The sequence below is a fragment of the Myotis daubentonii genome, chromosome 2, assembly GCF_963259705.1.
Source record: "Myotis daubentonii chromosome 2, mMyoDau2.1, whole genome shotgun sequence".
In the NCBI taxonomy this organism is placed as follows: Eukaryota; Metazoa; Chordata; class Mammalia; order Chiroptera; family Vespertilionidae; genus Myotis; species Myotis daubentonii.
The window spans coordinates 45,943,518-45,968,305 of NC_081841.1; the positions used below are offsets into that span (position 1 = coordinate 45,943,518).

At 38.5% G+C, this 24,788-nt stretch overlaps 1 protein-coding gene across 3 annotated transcripts in view; it reads left to right on the forward strand.

The window, feature by feature from the left end:
- The window catches only part of TMEM117 (transmembrane protein 117), a 449,537-nt gene that overhangs the window by 279,630 nt on the left and 145,119 nt on the right, over nt 1–24,788 (forward strand). For all 3 annotated transcript variants that reach the window (XM_059682637.1, XM_059682638.1, XM_059682636.1), the window contains exon 5: nt 12,088–12,185. In XM_059682637.1, coding sequence (XP_059538620.1) covers nt 12,088–12,185 — 98 coding nt within the window. The remainder of the gene's footprint in view (nt 1–12,087; nt 12,186–24,788) is intronic.

Here is a 24,788-nt window from a genome sequence, read left to right on the forward strand (position 1 = left end):
ACCACCAAATAAGAACATGTTCTACTATCTACTTTTGTTATATTTATGTGTTATTTATACATTATATGCTCTTTGATATATATAAAATTTTAAAATAATTTTAATGCAATATCTCGAATAAGTAGCTACATCTGAAAAGTCTGATTGAAGCATACTTACTAGATTTAGTTTTTAAAAATATGCCATAAAATCAATATTTTACTTGTATTTAAAATGGAAATATTTCATTTTAGTTTTAGACAATGAATGCTGATAAGTAGGTTTTTTATTGCAATGATATAGATTTAGGTTATTGCTTTAGGATTTCTAAGCTTGCTATTATGTCACACAACACTCAGTCCATAGTGTTGTATCTGTTTTCAGGCAACAATACAACATAGAAATAATACTTGTTTTCACTTATAAACCATGCTACTTGGCAATTGCCTTACTTTAAATCTCTCAAATTCTGAAAATGAAATAAAGGTAGTTCTCTCCAATGGATGATTATCAACCTCTTTTTGGACTTACTATTTACTAACAGTAGGAATGTCAATCCAATGGAACATCCTTTCATCCCACCAGCCTATAGCTTTGGACTTGTCATCTTATAGAGTTGGTTGAATATATATATATGTGTGTGTGTGTGTATAAATATACATATAATATATTAAATCTTTGCCTGAGGATATTTTTCCCATTGATTTTTAGAGACAGTGGAAGGGAGAAAGATGTGTGTGTAGGGAGAGAGAAACAAGGATTAGTTGCCACCCACATGCTCCCTGACAGAGGCCTGGGATCAACCTGCACCCCAGATATGTGCCCTTGACCGAGAATCCAACCCAAGACCCTTTGGTGAATGGGGCGACGCTCTACCACTGAGCCATGCTTGCTAGGGCTGGTTGAATATTTTGATAAATTATAATTATACAAGCAAAAAGGCAGGCTACATGGTGGCTCTCAGCCTGGAGACTAAGCAAACTCCTCTGACTCTCTCATTAGGGGCAGCATGTATTAGGCATTTCATTCAGAAAACTGGAATGCTGGTATCCTGAAAATGAGATTGATTTTCCCTTTGAGGATATGTTTGCTCTTTCTGTGTTCCAATGGATCGTTGGTGGATAATGGTTCTTACATTCACATTTCTAAAAGTATCCTTTATTTCTCTTCCTTTTGGCCCTCCATTCATATATACAGTTACAAAGCCATCATATTACAGTATGTTTTGTATAATTAATTTACTAGTAACAATTACTTATTTATGTTAACAAAACAGCTAAGATATACATACCGAACACTAATTCGTTCAAGCCAAAAACCCAAAATTAATGTTTAGTCATGTAATATTGGGCTACTATCATTGGGTAATTTAGCCAGTCATAAGGAATAACATGTCAGAAGATGATACAAATATTTTTCTGCTGTCTTCATGCTCAGCAAAATCAGTAATAACTCTCACTTTTTCACATATTCTAAATTATAATTCAGTGTGATGGAAAGCAAATTGTACTGGGGCACATGGTTTTTATTTTGCATTTGTTAACACACTATTTGAAACTCTGCAGACTTTGCTTGGGAAAGTACTTTTTGATTGTGTGTATTTCTGTATTCAGGTGATTCAGGGATATTTTTCTAAATGTTCTGTATTCTGAGACATGCCCAATTTCCTTACTTAATAATAAAACAGTCTATGACTCATTGTAAATCAGTAGGGATCCGGCAATAAGGTGCCATACATCACGAAGGCAGTGCAGGCTATCATTGGAGATAATAAGCAGGTGCATTAATATTCATGCTTTATGCAATCCTGGTTGCGCTTCTGAAAATCTGTAGAATACATTCCAAGTTTTATGTTTGCCAGTATATTTTCCAGCGATTTTCAGATAGTTCTTGTAGCAATTCACTCAAGGCATCACTAGGTAATTTAGAAAACTTTCTCCATGGTTTCCATTTACTTAATTATATACTCAGCTAATGTTCCTCTGCGAGTGCGCATATTTCTTTTTGGTTGGACCTTGGAGTCTTTCTTTGTCTCAGCTGGAAGTGCTATTGTGTGAGACTGCTTGCATATGCATGTCTGTGTATGTGGTGTGGTGTGTGTGGTGGGGTCAGGGGGCAGTGAAAGGGGAAAAACACATTGCCCTATAAAGTACAGTATTGAACTGGCAATTTAGGCTTTGCTTCCACATAGATGGCCTAAGAGGAAAGAAAAGAACATAATGCTTTGCTGCAGGGGGTGCAAATGTACCCACAGAACTGGACCACCCCTTAAGGATACACAGGCTGGGCACTGTCCAACTCCCCCACCTCTGTCATATAATGTGTCAATACCACAAATAAGGCATATGAAAGTGCACTATTTTTAATCTGTAAAATGTGTGATTTACATTTGTCCTGATTTAGTTCATTAAAAAATAAATTTACAATAAAGCGAATATATTATGTACTTGGATCACATGAGTAAGCATGCATCTCAGGCTTAATATCCTTCTTTGAAGTCATATTTGATTTATTTTTTATTTTTCCAGGAATTTAGAAAGACCATCTGTATCTCTTTTAGAATCTTAATGATATATCTCCTGTGTCTTTATACCTCTCCAGGGAGTGAAGAGACAGGGTTAGGAGGAAAAGGAATACACCACTGTCTCTATATTATTACTCCTGCCCCCACTACTATTACCACATCCATCAGCGCCATCATTACCACTAATTGCTGGAGGAGATTTCAGTGGAAGACACTGAGCTACTGGGAGTGTGCTACTTATCCTAGCCTTCCTCATTCTGTTCTTCATTTCCTTTTGTTCATCCATTTATCCTTTCATGCATTCATTTAGTAAATGTTTACTGGGAGCCCACAGTACCCCAGGCGCAATGCTAGATGATTGGAACATTGTGAGAACAAAATGGACAAAATCCCTGTCATCATAGAACTTATATTCTGGCGGTGGGTACATTTGCAGTGTTAATTCAGCCACTTTAGATTTTTTTTTTTGCATTTTATAGTATCCATCTATGTTCAGAGTAGAGGTACTAGGATAGAGATCTTTTAATTTCTCGATATTTTATATGAAGAATTTATGTAACATCAACCTTTGTCTTTCCATATCAGCCTTTGATACATGTAGGTAAAGTTTCAGGAATACATTAAAGTTTCCCTGACACAGTCTCACATAGACAAAGGATGGACCCCTGTCCCAAATTTGTTAAGATGTTTAGAATGATGATGTCACACTTGTACCAAAAGGACATGAAAAGTTTTGTTTCTTACAGAGTGAAGTTCTTTGGAAGAGCCTGGTTGCTCTTGAACAGGGCAAACAGTTATCAGAACACCCATAATCACAGTATGGGACATCACTGAGTGAGTAAAATGAACTTTCTAAAAGGGGTGCAGACACGAAGCCAGAGAAAGCCAGTATGTGCATAATTATTTCTCTAAATAAAAGAAGTAACAGAAAAGAAATAATTAAGGATTCCAAAAAGACTATATACAGACAATATATCATAGAATTGTACACTTGAAACCTTTATAATTTTATTAACCAATGCCACCCCAGTAAATTTATTTTAAAAAAGACTTCATAGAATAGACTTGAATCTTTTAACTAAGAGGGGATATTGTCCCTAGAAAAGTGACAGACAACAATAGATAAACTTAGCAAAATTATTACATTCAAAATAAAAAGCAAATACTGCAGCACCCCAGAAAATAAAACAAAACAATAAAGGCAAAACAACAACAACAACAACAACAACAACAACAATTTACCTGTAAAGATGGAAAAAAAAAAGTGCAGATTCCAGTTTTCTCAGATTCCTCCTTGATATCACTCAGTAATATTAAGTGAAGCAATGCCTTCATTGCTAAGGGGAAAAATGGGCCTCAAAAATTTTACACTCAGCCTGATTAGTCAAAGGTACAGAAAATAGACAGTTTGGTTATCAGTCACATTGTTCTAGTGAAGCTTCCTGAAGAATATATTGCAGAACAAAGTTCAGGCATTGGAAATAGTTGGAAAACTTTAGCCGATGTACTGGGAAAGGTGATTGAGTCAATTTAATTGTGGGGCTCAGGTTAAAATAAATGCATGGCTTCTGGTTATAGACCAAATATAAAAATACTCCAAAACTCCAACAACATAGAAATGATATATGGTGTAAGAAAATATAATATTTTTATTGTCTCATCTTTTTTAGATGAGGGAAAGGTGGTATCATTTAAAGATGATAAATAAAATAAGGATCTAGATATTCAAAGAGTTGAAAAATAGGAAAAATAATACAGTAAGTACAATACAGTGCTGGGGGGAAGAAGGCAGAGGGAGAAGCAGAAATTAAATAATTGTGTTAATGCTCATAATGGGGAGTAAAATCTAAAGACACAGTAAATACATACATTAAATGAAGTTCTATTATAAAGGTAATAACTAGAACAAAATAGAAACCTTTTATATTTTGGAAAAATGCACACTAATGGTATAGTAGAAGATAAAAAAGAAGAAACCACTTAAATAGCTTTATTTGTAGTGATATAGGATGATGTTCAAGATATATTGTTAAGGCCTATCTCAAAAAACAAGAAAAAATGGTAGTAAATCATCTAACTCTACAACTCAAAGAATTAGAAAGAGAGCAACAAGAAAACCCCAGAGCGAGCAGAAGGAAGGAGATAATAAAGATTAGAGCAGAAATAAATGACATAGAGACCAAAAAAACAATACAGAAAATCAATGAAACCAAGAGCTGGTTCTTTGAAAGGATAAACAAAATTGATAAACCTCTAGCCAGACTCACCAAGAAGCCGAGAGAGAGGACCCAAATAAATAAAATCAGAAACGATAGAGGCGAAATAACAACAGACCCCACAGAAATACAAAGGATTGTTAAAAAATACTATGGACAGCTCTACTCCAACAAACTAGACAACCTGGAGGAAATGGACAAATTCCTAGAAAAATACAGCATTCCAAAACTCAATCAGGAAGAATCTAAAAATCTCAACAGGCCAATAACTATGGAAGAAATTGAAGCAGTCATCAAAAAGCTTCCATCAAACAAAAGCCCAGGACCAGACGGCTTCACAGGGGAGTTTTACCAAACATTCAAGGAAGAACTAAAACCTATCCTCCTCAGACTACTACAAAAAATTCAAGAGGAAGGAACACTTCCAAGCTCATTCTATGAAGCCAGCATCACCCTAATACCAAAACCAGGTAAAGACAACACAATGAAAGAGAATTACAGGCCAATATCCCTCATGAACATAGATGCCAAAATCCTCAACAAAATCTTAGCAAATCGGATCCAGCAGTACATCAGAAAGATCATACACCATGACCGAGTAGGATTTATCCCAGGGATGCAAGGATGGTACAATATCCGCAAATCAATAAACGTGATACATCACATAAACAAATTGAAAGAAAAAAACCACATGGTCATATCAATTGATGCAGAAAAAGCATTTGACAAAATTCAACACCCATTTTTGATAAAAACTCTCAGCAAGGTGGGAGTAGAAGGATCATACCTCAACATAATAAAAGCCATATATGACAGGCCCACAGCCAACATCATACTCAACGGACAAAAACTAACACCATTTCCCCTAAGAACAGGAACAAGACAGGGATGCCCCCTCTCACCACTCCTGTTCAACATAGTACTGGAAGTGTTAGCCATTGCAATTCGGCAAGAAGAAGAAATAAAAGGCATCCAAATTGGAAAAGAGGAAGTAAAACTGTCCTTATTTGCAGACGACATGATATTATACATACAAAACCCTAGAGATTCCATCAAAAAGCTACTAGACTTAATACATGAATTTGGCAATGTAGCAGGATACAAAATTAACCCCAAGAAATTTGAGGCATTTCTATACACCAATAGTGAACTTTCAGAAAGAGAGATTATAAAAACAATCCCATTTACCATCGCACCAAAAAAATTAAGCTACCTAGGGATAAACTTAACTAAAGAGGTAAAAGACCACTACTCAGAAAACTACAGGACGTTGAAAAAAGACATAGAGGAAGACATAAACAGATGGAAGAACATACCGTGTTCATGGATTGGTAGAATCAACATCATTAAAATGTCCATACTACCCAAAGCAATCTATAAATTCAACACACTTCCCATTAAAGTACCAACAGCATACTTCAGAGATCTAGAACGAACTTTCCAAAAGTTCATCTGGAATAAAAAAAGACCCTGAATAGCTGAAGCAATCCTGAAAAAGAACAAAGTAGGTGGGATTTCAATACCAGATATCAAGTTGTATTACAAAGCCACTGTTCTCAAAACTGCCTGGTACTGGCACAAGAATAGGCATATAGATCAATGGAATAGAATAGAGAGCCCAGAAATCGGCCCGAACCAATATGCTCAATTAATATTTGACAAAGGAGGCAAGAACATACAATGGAGCCAAGATAGTCTCTTCAATAAATGGTGTTAGGAAAATTGGACAGATATATGCAAGAAAATGAAACTAGACCACCAACTTACACCATACACAAAAATAAACTCAAAATGGCTAAAGGACTTAAATGTACGACAGGATACCATAAAAATTCTAGAAGAATCCAAAGGCAAGAAAATCTCAGACATATGCCGAAGCAATTTCTTCACTGATACAGCTCCTAGGGCACTTGAAACTAAAGAAAAAATGAACAAATGGGACTACATCAAAATAAAAAGCTTCTGCACAGCAAAAGAAACCATCAACAAAACAACGAGGAAACCCACTGTGTGGGAAAACATATTTGCCAATGACATATCTGATAAGGGCCTAATCTCCAAAATTTATAGGGAACTCATACAACTTAACAAAAGGAAGATAAACAATCCAATCAAAAAATGGGCAAAGGACCTAAATAGACACCTTTCAAAAGAGGACATTCAGAAAGCCAAGAGACATATGAAAACATGCTCAAAGTCACTAATCATCCGAGAGATGCAAATCAAAACAGCAATGAGGTACCATCTCACACCTGTCAGACTGGCTATCATCAACAAATCAACAAACGACAAGTGCTGGAGAGGATGTGGAGAAAAAGGAACACTTGTGCACTGCTGGTGGGAATGCAGACTGGTGCAGCCACTATGGAAGACAGTATGGAGTTTCCTTAAAAAACTGAAAATGGAACTCCCATTTGACCCTGTGATCCCACTTCTAGGAATATATCCCAAGAAACCAGAAACACCAATCAGAAAGGATATATGCACCCCTATGTTCATAGCAGCACAATTCACCATAGCTAAGATCTGGAAACAGCCTAAGTGCCCATCAGTAGATGAATGGATTAGAAAACGGTGGTACATCTACACGATGGAATACTATGCTGCTGTAAAAAGGAAGGAACTCTTACCATTTGCAACGTCATGGATGGAACTGGAGAGCATTATGCTAAGTGAAATAAGCCAGTCAATAAAGGAAAAATACCACATGATCTCACTCATTCATGGACAATAGAGACCATTATAAAATTTTGAACAATAATAGATACAGAGGCAGAGCTGCCTCAAACAGATTGTCAAACTGCAGCGGGAAGGCCGGGGAGGGTTGGGGTTCAGGAGGTTGGGGGGTAAGAGATCAACTAAAGGACTTGTATGCATGCATATAAGCATAACCAATGGACATAAGACACTGGGTGATAGGGGAGGCTAGGGGACTGTCTAGGGCGGGGGGATAAAATGGATACATATGTAATACCCTTTGTAATACTTTAAGCAATAAAAAAAAAAGATATATTGTTAAATGGAAAGAAGTTGCAAAATAGCATGCAAGATTATATGTATATGTTTGTTCATTAATATACTTAATGTATATATTATTGTTTATCAATAGAATAGTACTTGTTTCTTTAAATTATATTCCACTAAATAATAGCTGCCTTAAGAGGTGGACTATGTAGCCATAGTTGTTATATTATGACCTTATATCCTCAATATTAATATTTTAATATCACATGCTTAACATAAAACTATATCAAATAAAATTATAGGTGCAGCATATGTATATCTGCATGTGAGTAGCTTATAATCAGGCTAAGACTAGACTGGCAAAATTGGAGAGTACAGGATGCAAATGAATGCTCAGTTATGTTACACAAGCCCTCTGCGAAACCTTCTGAGATTATTGCAACCTTTGGTGGCTGGCCTCCCCTCCCTTTGATTTTTAACAGCAATATTTGACTGTCACATATTTGAACATTATACTATATATTTATCATTTTCGAACAGTCCAGTGTGATAGTCTTGTCTTTATAGAGGAGATGAGAATGATTGCCAAGTCCTTGGATTCCAAATCAGCTATTTAACACAATAGTCACATGAAGCAAAACAATTGGTTAGAAATTCCAGATATACACAACAAAATGTAAATAATTATTATAACACCTGCCACTAGATAATGCATAAGAAACCAAGGTACAGAGAGATGAACTACTTTGCCTCAAATCAAAAGGTAGTAAGAGATGACACTAGGATTAGGACCCAGACCGGCTGGCTGCAGAATGAATGCACATAACAGTACACTGTGTGTGACCTGCTCGCCTACTTAACCTCACTGACTTCTCTTTCTGTGTTGGTGAAAGATGGAGAATAATGACGCCCTTTATAAAGTTAGCTTGTCAGTTATTAAGAGAAGTACATCCATCAGCTTTGTAAGCCATGAAGCTCCATAGCAGATGTAAAATGTCACTGTTGTCTGCTGTCTTCATGCTGCCATTGTTGACACAGCATCATGTAAGCTCAGCTCATAGAGGAGGAAAGGTTTCCCTTAGATTCCTGTAGGGATAATCATTTACTGGCTTTTCAATCTCAACACACATGTGTTTGCTCTGACTGAACAATGCCCATGCCCTAAAATAGCTTATGTCCACTGAGAGAGACTCCCTACCAGGGCATAGTGAGGGAAGGGGCATCATGAGGTCCTGAGTTCTGTGCAAAGACCTAGGAGAGAGGACAGGAGAAGGGAAGGACTGTGGTACTCAAAGAGTTAAGCAAACTTCTTCCAGCGTAGGAAAAAGACCTGCAGTTTTAAATTCTAATAATCTTCCCATGGGAGAAGCACCAACACGTTTTGCATTGTATTTATGCTACACTGCAACCTTTTCGCATCATTTTCAGTCCTCGCTTTCCTGCATATTTTCCCACAAAGACTGTCCTTGACCAACACCAGAAATGAATTTGATTTCTCTAATGCAGCAGGTAATTGGATTTTTCTTTATTGGATGCATCCCTTTAATGACTGTCTCTGCTCCTTGCCAATTTAGCAAGTGCCCTGACATTGATCTGATGATATGACTTAAAATAAATAGGTGGAAGCTGGGGGTGAAAAGAACCAGTGGTCTGGTATCAGAAAAAAATGTATTTTGTTCTCATCTTGCCATTTTACTGAGAAATCTTTTACCCTTGAATGGCATTTTTGCAAAACATGCTGCTGTAATAATTAGTCATATAGCAACAGATTGCCTCCTTCTAGAAAATATAGTAATTATTTCCCAGAAAGTGCCCTGGAGAAAACATTGCAAGTTGAATAAAATTTACCCAATAATCATGCTGTTCCATGAAAATATCTGTTACTATGCATACTCTTTCCAGAACAAGATAAATATTGTTGAACAGAATTAATTAAATCTTTTTAAAAGCTGACAAAACATGAAATATTTATTTAAGTATTTATTTGCTTAACTTGAGGTTTTGTAAAAATAAAATCTGACACTAGATTATTATTCAAGAAGGTGACAAAGGAGCAGCGGATAAAATTGTTGTATTTTGAAAAATAGTGATTCTTTCCTCAGGGAAGCTGTGATATAAAACTTGTTTTATGCTCAAGAATATATGGGATATAAATTTTCTATTTTTACCTTTATTCTTTTTTAGTAGCAATATAACTCACTTGATTCATGGTTAATTTTTATTCTATCATCTTCCCTTTGTTTATTTTGATAAATATCATGATTTTTTTTTAAATCGAAGATATAATTCATGGGTGAGAAAATAGTCTTGTAATTCTAATGAGTCATGAAGAAAATAAGTTTTCTTTTAAAAATAAGTTAACAAGTGTTTTTTTCTTTTTGAATTCTTTTTTTTTAAAATATATTTTATTGATTTTTTACAGAGAGGAAGGGAGAAGGATAGAGCGTTAGAAACATCGATGAGAGAGAAACATCAATCAGTTGCCTCCTGCACACCCCCTAACTGGGGATGTGCCCACAACCAAGGTACATGCCCTCGACCGGAATCGAACCTGGGACCCTTCAGTCCACAGGCCGACGCTCTATCCACTGAGCCAAACCGGTTAGGGCTCTTTTTGAATTCTTAATATTAGTTGCATGTACACTTATCAAAGTAATTAATAGTTTTAAGAAATTGAGAGTTTAAATTAAAACCAGTTATGATTGTTGAGCCTTTTCAATAATGAAATAATATCACACAAAATTACTGTGGGTTCTAAATCAGACAGAGCGGGCATAGGTCTGCAGTGTTGCTCAATGAAGATCAATGAACTTGCTTTGATTCCTACCAACCAGGGGACTCGTGGGAATTCTAGTCCTAGAAATGACGTGAGAAAGAATATAGAGAAAATTAAGATCACATGTGCTCTAGAGATTGGACTCTTTACTCACTGTTCTGATTGCATCCTCAGTGAGCATGTGCAGCTTTAGCATGTCAATGAAAGTTTCCAGGAACTTTTCCAGGATATTGTGTTGCACAAGATGGGCTTGCTTGAGAATCAATGCACCTTCTGCAGGGAGTCCAGTAGTATTGAAGGGTCCACTGGATCACCATATCTCATTACAAATTATTAAATCTCACCCATTCCAGGTTAGGCCATTGTTGGAAGTTACATTTAAATGTAATGTTAAGGCTTTAAGGGCAAAAGAAAAAAAAATATTTTAATGGATAATGAAACTTCTTTGTTACTCTATTGAGTTTATTCCATTCTTTATCAAAATTCTTAACATTGATTCTGTCTTGATTTTTTGGATTTGAAGATTATTAAATAAAACCATAATTAATTAAAAAATGTTCTCTTCTCTCAGATGGAAGGTATATTTTCTGGGAAAAGGAAAAAAAAACCTGTGTGTGTGTGTGTGTGTGCAAATATGCAAACATGTTTCCTTTATTAGAAGAAGGAAATTCATTTTTCATTCTCACCAGTTTTTTAAAGCTGCTTTTTATGACATATACATATTATTCTTTGGAAATTTGCTGAAACTATTAATATTGGATGTTGACAATGGACAATTTACTTTGTTAATCATTTTTTAAAAGCAAGCATTTATATCCTAATACATTTTTGCCATTTTTTCTTTGAGTAATATTTTAGTCTTTTATATAAAAGATCGTTAGGAAAGGATACAATGATAAATATTCGACTTCAAGGATTTCAAAGCCTAGTGGAGAGAAAAATGTGCATAAGTAAGTAAAAGAGAAGGTGGAAAGTGATATGTAACATGAAAAAGGTCAAGAACTGTAGTTGGGGAGGGGGATGGAAATGAAGACATCACAATGGTAACACGACTGTATATAGGCCTCTGAAGACAGGCACAATCTGTGCAGGTGGGAGAGGTAGAACATTTTTTTGAAGAATGAATAGAATTGCTAATTACATGGAGGTGGAAACTTGCTAGGTAATTAGATTAAATGTGCCTTAAAACTGGGTCTAGGTACCATACTTCACAAATCATTGAAGAAAAAAAGGGAGAGAAGGAAAGATAATATTTTGACTGGAAATAGCTTCTGTTTAGCTAAGTTAGAAAGAATATGGTACTTTATTATATGTTTTGTTTCTATAGAGAGGTTATTAATATCTTAATGATGCCTTCTTTTATAAGGTAATCTTGACTGATGTTTAAAAAATAATGTCAATATTTGACATGTTGAATGACTTTAAATATGCTCATTTATTATGTAAAGAATATGAACTATTAAAGTTTTTAAGTAAAGGAAGTATATTCTTCCAGTTTTTATCTTTGCATATGTTCTAGTGTTAAAATACATACATATTTTATTTTCAATAAAATGCAAATTATTTGCATATTTACCCCTGAATGTAAATTTCTGACAGTGCTAAATAAGTTTCTTTGATTGCTTCAGGTCACTGATATGATGCTTCAGGACAAACCCTATCCTGATTGGGGGAAATCTGCAAGAGCTTTCTGGAAGAAAGGAAATGTTAGGATCATTTTATTCTGGTAAGAGATTGTTTAATTTATTGATTTATACCTTGTCTCATTCACTAAATGACTTGGATTGGATGTAGTTTTCTTTAGAAATATAGAATTCTACGTGGAGAGACATTATAAATGTGTACTACATTCCATTAAAATGATTAAAACCAATCATTATAATTATTAAATGAATTTCTGCTTATAAATATTACATATACACATTTATAAGAGGTATGTTTTGATAATATAGTGATGCAAAGATTTTAGCAGAGGTAAGTAGGATTTTGACTGAGCAAAAACAAGCTGTAATTTTTATCAATGAATTATGATATTAAAAATGCCTTCAGTAAATGCTAAATTTCCAGTATATTTGACATGATATAATTTACTTTGAAGAAGTTGTACAGAAAAGGGCCCTCTTTACAAATCATATCTGGCTCATTGACATTTTTTCTTTACTTTACTTCTAAAGTTTCCTTTCCATCCCCAGCCCAATCATTGCAACTTTAAAAACAATTTATGTCGGGTAGAACTTCGATGTGCTTTTTTTAAAGTAGCATCACCATTATTTATGAGTATTTGAATAAGATTAGACAGAAAAGATAGGAATGTGGAGAGAGCAAGAGGGCACTTCCTCCTGGCTGAGTGCCACTGGCCAAGCACAGGGATTCAACATGATTATGAGAAGTTATATACACTGACATGCAGAAGAGTTGTAATTAATGATGCCTTGTGCCTGGTAAATTCCAGCCACTCTACCTGCCTTTTGAAATGAAGGCAAAATCTGTTTATTCTTGGATTTAATTTGGGGGCATTGAATGTTTTATGTATAAGCTGGAAAACTCATAGTTACTGAGTACTTGGAAAATATACTCTCTAAGATATCTTTGTGCTTTTGCACTAATCATTAAATGTTGCTAGACATAGAGAGCATTTTAAACCTATTTCTTAGCAGGTAAACAAAAGTAGATTTTTTTCAATAATGTAAAAATAAATATGGTTTTGTAGGTTTTCACACCCGTGTCTATGAGTCAAGTGTGGTCTATTTTTATGATGCATTTAACCTCCATATATTTTCCTGCCTAAAAAGTGCCCCATGTATCTGGTTTAAATAATATGCTTTATAATATTTGTGGCAAATGTTTATTAAAGGCACATTTTGCTACAGGCACTGTGGTAAGCACTTAACATTCTATATATTTACTCATTTAATTCTGACATATATAAGGTAGGTGCTGTTACTATAAGCATGAGTCTCTGACTCTTGGGCCCCAGTTTTTATTTATTTATTTATTTATTTATTTATTTATTTATTTATTTATATTTTACAGTGTGTTTTTATTTATTTTTTTTAAATTTTTATTTATTTGAAAAAAATCTTTATTGTTGAAAGTCCTCCTTTGAACAATAAAGGAAAATGGTCCTCCTTTCCCCCCATCAGCTTCTTCTAGCCTGCTCCTGCTTCTACCCCCCAGGCCCTCATGGAGCCCCAGTTTTTAATCATTGCACCACACTGCCTCTAGAAGAACAAAAGATGCAACCAGTTACAAATTTCCAAATGATTATCTTTAATCCATTTTTAGATAATGGTTCCAGATAAGAATGTGAGATTCTGAAAAATTGTTCCACCCTACAGAATTCTCTATAGGGGTTTTAAGAATCACAATCTAAAAGGAGATAGATTTTAATAGTAAAACTGTTGATGACCTATCTCTTTTAAAAAAACTTACACTTACTTTGTTTATAGACATTTTGTATTATTTAAATGTACCTTCAAAGGCAGCCCATTGATTATTGTTTAATGTGGCCAGTTACCAAGGTCAAATATATATTATCACAAAGGCGAGGAATGCATAATTATCTGAAGGCCTCCATGTTTGTTGTCATTAGCTACTCTTAATTGTGATGGCTGTTTTAGAGGAAAAGAAATCATACTAGATTTTTCCTGGTCATCTTAGTACATCTTTCCTTGAATATTACCACTCAGGTCTATTAGTATATGTTGTTAAACTAATTTAGTTGGTCACTGGCAGATAATATTATTGAATGGAAAATAAACTAAACCTCCTAGTTATTATTACAGTAGTCGTTTATGTATAAGTATTGATAGGAGATTATTACTAGAGATGATTTTTCCAAGGTAGTATTTCAAATCACAGAGAGCATAAAATAATGAGGGGAATTTAAATGTCACTTTTTCTGATTTTATTCATTTCTACACAGTTAGATTATCTTAACAACTGTATTCTTTCTTAAAAAAGAAAGGAAAATCTGATACAAAAAGTTGAATATGAAAATTATGTGGGAAGCAGAGAGAGGAACTAAGATGGCGGCATAGGTAAATGCCTGTTCTTGCTGCCTCCCACAACCACATCAAAATTACAACTAAAATACAGAACAACTACCATCCAGAACCACGGGAAAGCTGACTGAGTGGAAGTACTACAACTAGAGAGGTAAAGAAGAAAGCGCATTGAGACTGGTAGGAGTGCAGAGGCACAGAATGGGCTGGTCCAGCACCCACGTGGGCCACTTTTCTAATCGGGAGGGAGATCACCTCTGCAGAGGCCACCAGAAGGAGCAAGGAGTCCCAGCCCCATAACAGGTTCCCAGCCCAGGGTTCCAGAACTGGGGAAAGAAGTCCCTACAGGCAATAAGAACTACAGACTGTAAAAACAAGTGCGGATTGGGGCTGAGTGACACACAGGCTGCTAGAGACTCAGCTGCTCCTCTTAAAAGGCTGGCATTTCAAACTGAATTTATAAGCTCCTACTTGCTCTGAGCTCCAGAACTGGGCGAGGCTCTGGGGGACCTAGACAGATACAGGGAGAAACTGGACTGTCTGGCATTGGGGGAGGAAAGCGGGGGTGACTTTCTTCCAGACGGAGGTGCTCCCAGTGGTCATTGTTCCTGTGCTGGGACCTCCCAGTGCAGGACTGACTGGCAGACATTTCTGTTTGCTCTACCTTGGAGATTCCCTGAGACCCTGCCCCACCCAAGTTACAACCCCACCCAAGCTATGGGCAGCAGCTTTTGGCCTGTCCTTTCTCAGCCTAAAACCTGTCAAACAAGTTGCTGCTGGATCATGGAGCCCCAAAGCTATCAATAAAAGGCCCAAGGCTGGCATCAGCACCAGCCTGCCTTGCTTCACAGCTGGGCCTTGTCTGGGCACTTGCAAATCCGATTCAAAGAAGAGGAATCTGCAGATCTCTCTGTAGCTCCTGCTGGGTGGCCCCAGGCAGTGGCTGACTTTGCAGCTCCTTGGACATCCAAGAGCCAGTGTACCCAGTGGTTAGTGTGAGACCATAACAGATTTCAACTCTTCACATCCATAAGTGACCCACTCAAGAGGCAGACTCAGTGAGCACCAAAGTCCCACTGAAGCAAGTCCTGCCCCATAAGGGTGTCTCCTGCATAGCAGCTCTCCCACTGTAGTCGCAGCTGGTCCACACAGCCAGTTAGCCTGGAAGTCGATTCCTCCCAGTGACACCAATAGCAATCTAGGCTCAACAACAACAAGACTGTGCACAGGGCCCACAAAGGGGTGCACCAAGAGTGGCCACCTTAGTGATTGGGGAGGCTGAGCCACTGGGCCCTATAGGACACCTATTACACAAGGCCACTCTATCAACTCAAGGAGACATAGCAGCTATCCAACACATATAAACAAACACAGGGAAACAGCCAAAATGTGGAGACAAAGAAACATGTCACAAATAAAAGAAATGGAAGAAAGCAAACTAGTGGATATAGAGTTCAAAACCACAGTTATAAGGTTACTCAAGAATATTCTAGAAACCTCCGAGGAACTTAGTGAGACCTTCAAAGATCTTAGTGAGAATGCCAAAATAATGGAAAAGGATCAGTCAGAAATTAAGCATACACTGACTGAAATAAAAAATAATATACAGGGATTCAAAAATAGCCTAGAGGATCCCAAGAATCAAGTCAAAGATTTGAAATATAAGGAAGCAAAAAACACCCTACTGGAAGAGCAAAAAGAAAAAAGAATCCAAAAATGTGAAGATAGTGAAGGAGCCTCTGGGTCAATTTCAAGCGTACCAACATCCGAATTTTGGGGGTGCCAGAGGAAGAGAGAGTGCAAGATATTGAAAACCTATTTGAAGAAATAATGACAGAAAACTTCCCCTACCTGGTGAAAGAAATTGACATACAAGTCCAGGAAGCGCAGAGAACCCCAAACAAAAGGAATCCAAAGAGGACCACACCAAGACACATCAAAATTGAAATACCAAGGGCAAAGGACAAACAGAGAATCTTAAAAGCAGCAAGAAAAAAGCAGTTCATTACCTACAAGGGAGTATCCTTACGACTGTTAGCTGATTTCTCAACAGAAACTATGCAGGTCAGAAGGGAGCGGCAAGCAATGTTCAAAGTGATGAATAGTAAGAACCTACAACCAAGAATACTATACCCAGCAAAGCTATCATTTAGAATTGAAGGTCAGATAAAGAGCTTCACAGACAAGAGAAAGCTAAAGGAGTTCATAAACACCAAGCCAGTATTATATGAAATGCTGAAGGGTATTCTTTAAGAAGAAGAAAAAAAAGGTAAAGGTAAAAAATTAAGAACAACAAAGTGACAACAAATACATATCTATCAACAAGTGAATCTAAAAATCAAATGAATAAAATATCTGATGAACAGAATAAACTGGTGAATGGAATAGAATTAGGGGCATGGAAATGGAACAGACTGATGATTCTCAGAGGGAAGGGGGTGTGGGGTGTGCGGGAAGAGATTAGACAAAGATCTTATATGCAGGTACTGTATGCAGTACCTATGGACACAGACAATAGAGTGGCAAGGGCCTGGGGTGAGGTGGGAACCAGGTGGTGAGGAGCCATTGGGGGGAAAAGAGGGGCATTGGTAATAATCTCAATAATAAAGATAAAGAAAGAACTAAAGAAGAAAGAGAGAGAGAGAGAGAGAGAGAGAGAGAGAGAGAGAGAGAGAGAGAGAAAAGAAAGAAAGAAAGAAAGAAAGAAAGAAAGAAAGAAAGAAAGAAAGAAAGAAAGAAAGAAAGAAAGGATTATGTGCGAAGCAAAGACATCTGTCTTTTCATACTTTTCAGAAAAAAAGGGATTTAGCAAATATAAAGATCATATTTTTTTTAGCTCCAGAAGATAAAATACAGAAATCATTGGCAAGGTTTTAAATGAAATCAAAGATAGTATTTACATACTCTATGCTGAGTGTCATCCACTCAAAAAAGAGATGTTTTCTTTCCGTTTTGCCCTAATTAAGAAAAGAGAAATTAGTGTGAAAAATCTATGGTGGAGAAGAAATTTTACCAAGGGAGGCTTTCATAAGTTGGAATGTGATTATGTGCAGCAGTGTGAACAGTACAATTTGGAATTTTGTTCTAGTCAACTACCTCTTGCTTATGTGTAGCTACTTTAACTCACTAGTGCCTGTCAGAAGCTGCTTTGTTCACAACTACGTGGCTTTCTTCCTTGATTCTTGGTGATAGATGTCTCTACATGGAAGAAAATGGTTCTTGTTTCTTTTGGTAATTGTACAAAGATGAGGCTATGGCACATGGGCTCTTATGTCTGGGAGGAGACAAAATTTTGGCCATATTTGAAAACCCTAAAAGGGAAAGGGAAGAATAGTCACAAACCTTCCCTTCTAAAGCTCTTTTCTCGGGCTTTTGCGTAATTACAAAGAATAAAGATCTAAGAATCTAAATCCCAGATGAATGCCATGTACTGTTCTATTTTTTTTTTTTTTTTTTTACAGAGAGGAAGGGAGAGAGATAGAGAGTCAGAAACATCGATGAGAGAGAAACATCAATCAGCTGCCTCCTGCACATCTCCTACTGGGGATGTGCCCGCAACCCAGGTATATGCCCTTGACCGGAATCGAACCTGGGACCTTTCAGTCCGCAGGCCGACGCTCTATCCACTGAGCCAAACCGGTTTCGGCTTGTTCTATTTTTTTAGTGGGACTTCCACAAACTATCTTCACTCACTTTTATCTGTAGTAAAAGAACATATACCTACAAAGCAAGTAATATGATTCTTTTTGTTAGCTCCTGTCTTTATGTCTAAAGACACAATTCATATGATTTTGATGGGAAGCATCTTGGGATGATATTTTCCCAAAAAGTCAGCTTTTAAAAAATAAGGGGTGACACGCTTCTGTGATTAGGGGATGAACTGGCAGAAGGGGTTGGGAGAGGTGGTAATCATTTAGACTTCACAAACACTCCAGTTCTCTGCCTTCCAAACCCATGACAGAATTACACTTTGCTGTCCCCTCTGGTCATGTGACTTGCTTTGACCAGTTTAAATGTGAGTGAAAGTGGCATGTGTCACGTCTAAGTAGAAGCCTTTAATAGTCATTGAGAAACATTGGAGGGAACTCTTTTGTTTTTTCCCCAGTAGCAATTTTGGAAGCCCGTTGCCGGGAGCCGGTCCATCCTTGCTGTTTCAAGGGACCTGGCATATATGGCATACGATTCTTAATATGTTTGCTCACCTTCTTGGCGCTGTGTTTTAACCAAAGTCACCTCTCCGAGAAAGGTTGAATCCCCCAGTAGGGATTTTCCCCTGAAGTTAGGGAGGGAATAAAACTCCTCAACTAAGTGCCAGGCGGGTAATTAATCCCTTTAACTACGAACAATCATGCTTAAACTACGTAATCTTTTCTCCCTGGAATGGAGATAAGAAACGCCCTAACCTTTGTAATAGAGATTGATAGGATTGAATCAACTGGTATAAATACAGATGTAACAAGACAGAAACACTCAGAACTCAGAACACAGAACTCAGGAGACAGAATTCAGAAGACAGAACCTACACGGAGCCTAGAGACAGAAGAACTTCGCTGGCGAGAGCATGCCAGAGGATCCTGGGCCGGGACTGGCCTCGGAGCCTAGAGACAGAGCCTAGCGGGAGAACATGGCAAGGGATCCTGGACTGAACCTGACTACAGAGATTGGCAGGAGAACCTGACTGGAACCTGGACACTGAACCTGACTGGAGTACCTGGACAGAACCTCTCTGGAGAGCCTAAGCAGAACCTCTCTGGAGATCCAGACCAGAACTTGGCTGGAGATCCGGGCTAGAGATCCTGGCTAGGCTGCTGATCAACTGAACGCTGTCTCCGTGTCATTCCTTCTTCGCCGACTCCGTCCACACCTTTGGGGACCCCTGGACCCGCTGGGGCTGGACCCCGGCATCTGGCGCCCGAACAGGGACCCCTTGGTAAGCGCCCTGCACTCGGGACGGATAGGACTCCACCATAGGAAAAGGGTGGATAGTCTTCGCCGACTCCATCCACACCTTTGGGAACCCCTGGAACAGGATTCCCTTAGGTAAGCCGCCCCATTGAGAACCTCCACACTCGGGACGGATCAGACTCCACTGTAGGAAGAGGGTGGATAGTCTTCGCCGACTCCGTCCACACCTTTGGGAACCCCTGGAACAGGATTCCCCTAGGTAAGCCCCCCTCCCCCATTAAGAACCCCCACACTCGGGACGGATCAGACTCCACCGTAGGAAGAGGGTGGATAGTCTTCGCCGACTCCGTCCACACCTTTGGGAACCCCTGGAACAGGATTCCCTTAGGTAAAGCCCCCCTCCCCCCATTGAGAACCCCACACTCGGGACGGATAGGACTCCACCAGGGTGCTACAGACCCCCCTATAGAGGATAAGTAGGGTAAGAAGGTGGATAGTACAGAACTTAGATTGAGAAGATGTGCCATACTGAGTCCAAAGAAAGAAGACTCTGTATTGATTCTTAGATTGAGAAGATGTGCCATACTGAGTCCAAAGAAAGAAGACTCTGTATTGATCTTTAGATTAAGAAGATGTGCCATACTGAGTCTAAAGAAAAAAGACTCCGTATTGATCTTTTAACATATATGCTTGTTAGCAGAGGAATTAAGGTTACTCCCAGTCAGACAGAACATTTTATACAAGAAATACATCCATGCTTTTCTGAGGAAGGAAAGGTGCCGGAAAGGTAAATGTAGAGGCATGGGAGAAGGTAGGCCCAAGGAGCCTTATCCTTAACCCCACTGCAGCCTTTCTACCCTGGGAAAGTGCAGGATTGGCAAGCTCTCCCTGGGGTGATAGATCAGGACTCAGGTAATAGCGGAAAGTGCCAATCCTACTCTTAAAATGGATATAAGAGAGCATTTGAGGTTTTTCTTTTTAATGCTTGCTTTTAAAAAATAAAAAAGGGGGAATTTGCCGGGAGCCGGTCCATCCTTGCTGTTTCAAGGGACCTGGCATATATGGCATACGATTCTTAATATGTTTGCTCACCTTCTTGGCGCTGTGTTTTAACCAAAGTCACCTCTCCGAGAAAGGTTGAATCCCCCAGTAGGGATTTTCCCCTGAAGTTAGGGAGGGAATAAAACTCCTCAACTAAGTGCCAGGCGGGTAATTAATCCCTTTAACTACGAACAATCATGCTTAAACTACGTAATCTTTTCTCCCTGGAATGGAGATAAGAAACGCCCTAACCTTTGTAATAGAGATTGATAGGATTGAATCAACTGGTATAAATACAGATGTAACAAGACAGAAACACTCAGAACTCAGAACACAGAACTCAGGAGACAGAATTCAGAAGACAGAACCTACACGGAGCCTAGAGACAGAAGAACTTCGCTGGCGAGAGCATGCCAGAGGATCCTGGGCCGGGACTGGCCTCGGAGCCTAGAGACAGAGCCTAGCGGGAGAACATGGCAAGGGATCCTGGACTGAACCTGACTACAGAGATTGGCAGGAGAACCTGACTGGAACCTGGACACTGAACCTGACTGGAGTACCTGGACAGAACCTCTCTGGAGAGCCTAAGCAGAACCTCTCTGGAGATCCAGACCAGAACTTGGCTGGAGATCCGGGCTAGAGATCCTGGCTAGGCTGCTGATCAACTGAACGCTGTCTCCGTGTCATTCCTTCTTCGCCGACTCCGTCCACGCCTTTGGGGACCCCTGGACCTGCTGGGGCTGGACCCCGGCAGCCCGTGTCTAGCCAGAGCCCTCATCATGCATTTTCCCTGAATGGCTAGGAAAAACCAAGCATCTTTAACAACAGAGTACACATGTAGTTGAGCAAGAAATGGTCCTTTACAAATACTAAGCCACTGAGACTTGGGGATTGTTTGATATTGCAGTATAAACTAGCCCATTCTGATGTATACAGAAATTGATCTCTGGAAGCAGGGGGCGGCCACAACAGAAAACAGAAAGGAAGTTGTTGTTTTGTTTTTTTAAAGGGCTAGGCAGCAAATGGCAAGGAGAATGGAGGCTGGCAAGATGTTAATCCAGGTGTCTTGGTGGTGAAGTATTTGGGGAAAAAATGTGATGAGATGCTCTAGGAGAGGTTGGAAAACAAAAGTGCTGGCAGTGTGTTGTTGTGTGCAACTGTATACAGTTGTCCATGTCTATTCCATTTTGATGCATAGAGAAGATTATCTTTTATTTTTTATCTTTTATTTTATGATTAGTGCAGTTTTTAAAAAAGTACTTTATCTAGCACTGTGATAATTTGGGTGAGCATCTCTTAATTCTTACCTGGGAAACAAATGTAGCTGCTGGTGTTTTTTTCCTGCTTTGAATGCCATGGTTATTATTATTATTATTGAAAATGTTTTTTATTGACTTCAGAGAGAGGAAAAGAAGGAGATAGAGAGATAGAAACATCGAGGAGAGAGAAACATCTTTGATTGGCTGCCTCCTACATGCCCCCTACTGGGATTGAGCCCGAAACCCAGGCATGTGCCCCAACTGAGAATCAAAACTTGACTTCCTGGTTCATGGGTCAATGCTCAACCTGGCAAGGCACCATGGTTATTATTAAAATCTAATAAAATGAACTTATTTGTTTCACTTTGATCAGTCAAGAACTAATCATAAGTGATTATTATCTTAATATACATGGTGTGGGAGAGTAACATGACAATAATAAAATAATGATAAAATGCAAGAATGTAATTAAAAAAGACCTAAGAATCAGAGGAAATATCAGTCAAAAGTGTTTCAGTAATAGCTTTATCAACATCATGTTCTATGACTGGTATGACTACTTGAGGTTTATATTTTCTTTTATGCAAAAGAAGTGTATTTTGTTATTCACAATCCTTTCTAGGTCTGTAATGCTATCCATAATAAAATTAGAACACTGACAAAGAGCCATTTTGTCTGCTTCACCCTAAAGGCAGAATGTGATTGCTATAGTTTGAATGTGCTCCCCTCCAAAATTTCTATGTTGAAATGGTATTAGGAGTTGGGGCCTTTAGGAGGTGCTAGCACATGAGGGTGGAGCCCTCATGGATGGAATCAGTGCCCTTCAGAGAGATCCCTAGCCCTTTCCACCTTGTGAGGACCAGTGAGAGGCACTGGCTATGAATCAGGAAGAGCGTCCTCACAAAATAAAACTATGCTCATGTCTCGATCTTGGATTTCTCAGCTTCCAGAATTGGAACAAATTTCTGTTGTTTATAAGCAACACAGGCTGTGGTATTTTATGATAGCATCACAATGAGCTAAGACATGGACACAAGGACCAATGAGTGTGTGTCACATGGGAGCAGATTCATATTCATATATGAAGGATGCCCTAATGATGGGAGTCTCACTGCTGAGTGAGTCTCCCCCATGAAGATCTGACTCTCCATCAGTGAAAGTATTCCTGCAAAGGCTAGGTAATCTTTCAGGGATGCTATACGTAGATTTTCACAGTAAATGAGAAAAAAACACATCACTCCTAATTTTTAATGGAACATGAAGATTCTGTGATTCTACAGTTTTAACTACAAAAGTATTGCATATTTTCTGCTTTATAATAGTCTACTTTATATTAATTATCATTTAATATGCTCTATATAAATCCATCATTATTATGAGCAGAATTTTTACACTAGACAATAATTCACGAGAGGTTTTTGCCTCACTGCCCAAATAAGAAATTAGCTCATATATTTCCTCTGGGTGAATTTTGTCTTCTTGCCTATAGCCTTCCTTCCATCTCAACACATCTCTTTAAGCAGTTGTCTATCCTTAATTAAAAGCTGCCTCTATGGCTAAGAAAAAGCAGAACGTTTTTAGTCCAAGTCAGATAGCTATGTCCACTGAATCATTCACATTAACTTTAAACACTACACTGAGTTCACAGGGTTCAATGTAAGTCTGGCTACTTGTAAGCACAAAGATCCAAGAACATGCTTCAACTGGTTTACTGTGTTGTCGTGTTATTTGGAGATTTTTATTTAAAAAGTAAAATCTATATTTATTCCTGAGAAATTGAACTCTCAGGCATATATTAACATTATCTGATGCCCTTCTAGACTTAATTTTGCTGAATTAAGAACAAACCTTGATTATATTAACTTATTTAAGTAAATACTTAAGTTGTGAGAACAATGTGAAATAGTGGTTTAGTAACACAGACCCTTGAGCCATCTGTGTAGCTTTCAATCTTGCCTTCACTACTTACTATTGTGTAGTAATTATTGCTATTTTTTAAATTTTATTTTATTGTTTAAAGTATTACAGATAATAGTACATATTGCCGGGAGCCGGTCCATCCTTGCTGTTTCAAGGGACCTGGCATATATGGCATACGGTTCTTAATATGTTTGCTCACCTTCTTGGCGCTGTGTTTTAACCAAAGTCACCTCTCCGAGAAAGGTTGAATCCCCAGGTAGGGATTTTCCCCTGAAGTTAGGGAGGGAATAAAACCCCTCAACTAAGTGCCAGGCGGGTAATTAATCCCTTTAACTACGAACAATCATGCTTAAACTACATAATCTTTTCTCCCTGGAATGGAGATAAGAAACGCCCTAACCTTTGTAATAGAGATTGATAGGATTGAATCAACTGGTATAAATACAGTTGTAGCAAGACAGAAACACCCAGAACTTAGAACACAGAACTCATGAGACAGAATTCAGAAGACAGCGCCTAGAGACGGGGGAGCTTCGCTGGAGAGAGCATGGCAAAAGATCCTGGACAGAAACTGGCCTCAGAACCTAGAGACAGAACCTAGCAAGAGAACATGGCAAGGGATCCTGGACTGAACCTGACTACAGAGATTGGCAGGAGAACCTGACTGGAACCTGGACACTGAACCTGACTGGAGAGCCTAGACTGAACCTGGCTGGAGATCCAGAGCAGAACCTCTCTAGAGATCCTGACCAGACCCTGACAAGAGAACCCGGCTATGATGATCAACTGAACTCAGCATCCGTGTCATTTAGTCTTCGCCGACTCCGTCCACACCTTTGGGGACCCCTGGACCTGCTGGGGTTGGACCCCGGCAACATATGTCTCCCCCCCCCCCTGCCATTGACCTTCCTTGGGCCTCCCCTACCCACCCCCACCCCCCGGCACATGCCCTCACCCCACCCCCACACTGTCTTGTGTCCAATGGTAATGCTTATATGCATACAAGTCCTTCAGTTGATCTCTTACCTCACCCCCCCACAACACTCCCCAGCCTTCCCACTGTAACTTGACAGTCTGTTCGATGCTTCTCTGCCTCTGTATCTATCTTTTTGTTCATCAGGTTATAATGTTCTTTATTATCCATAAGTGAGTGAGATCATGTGGTGTTTTTCTTTCCCTTTTGGCTTATTTCACTTAGCA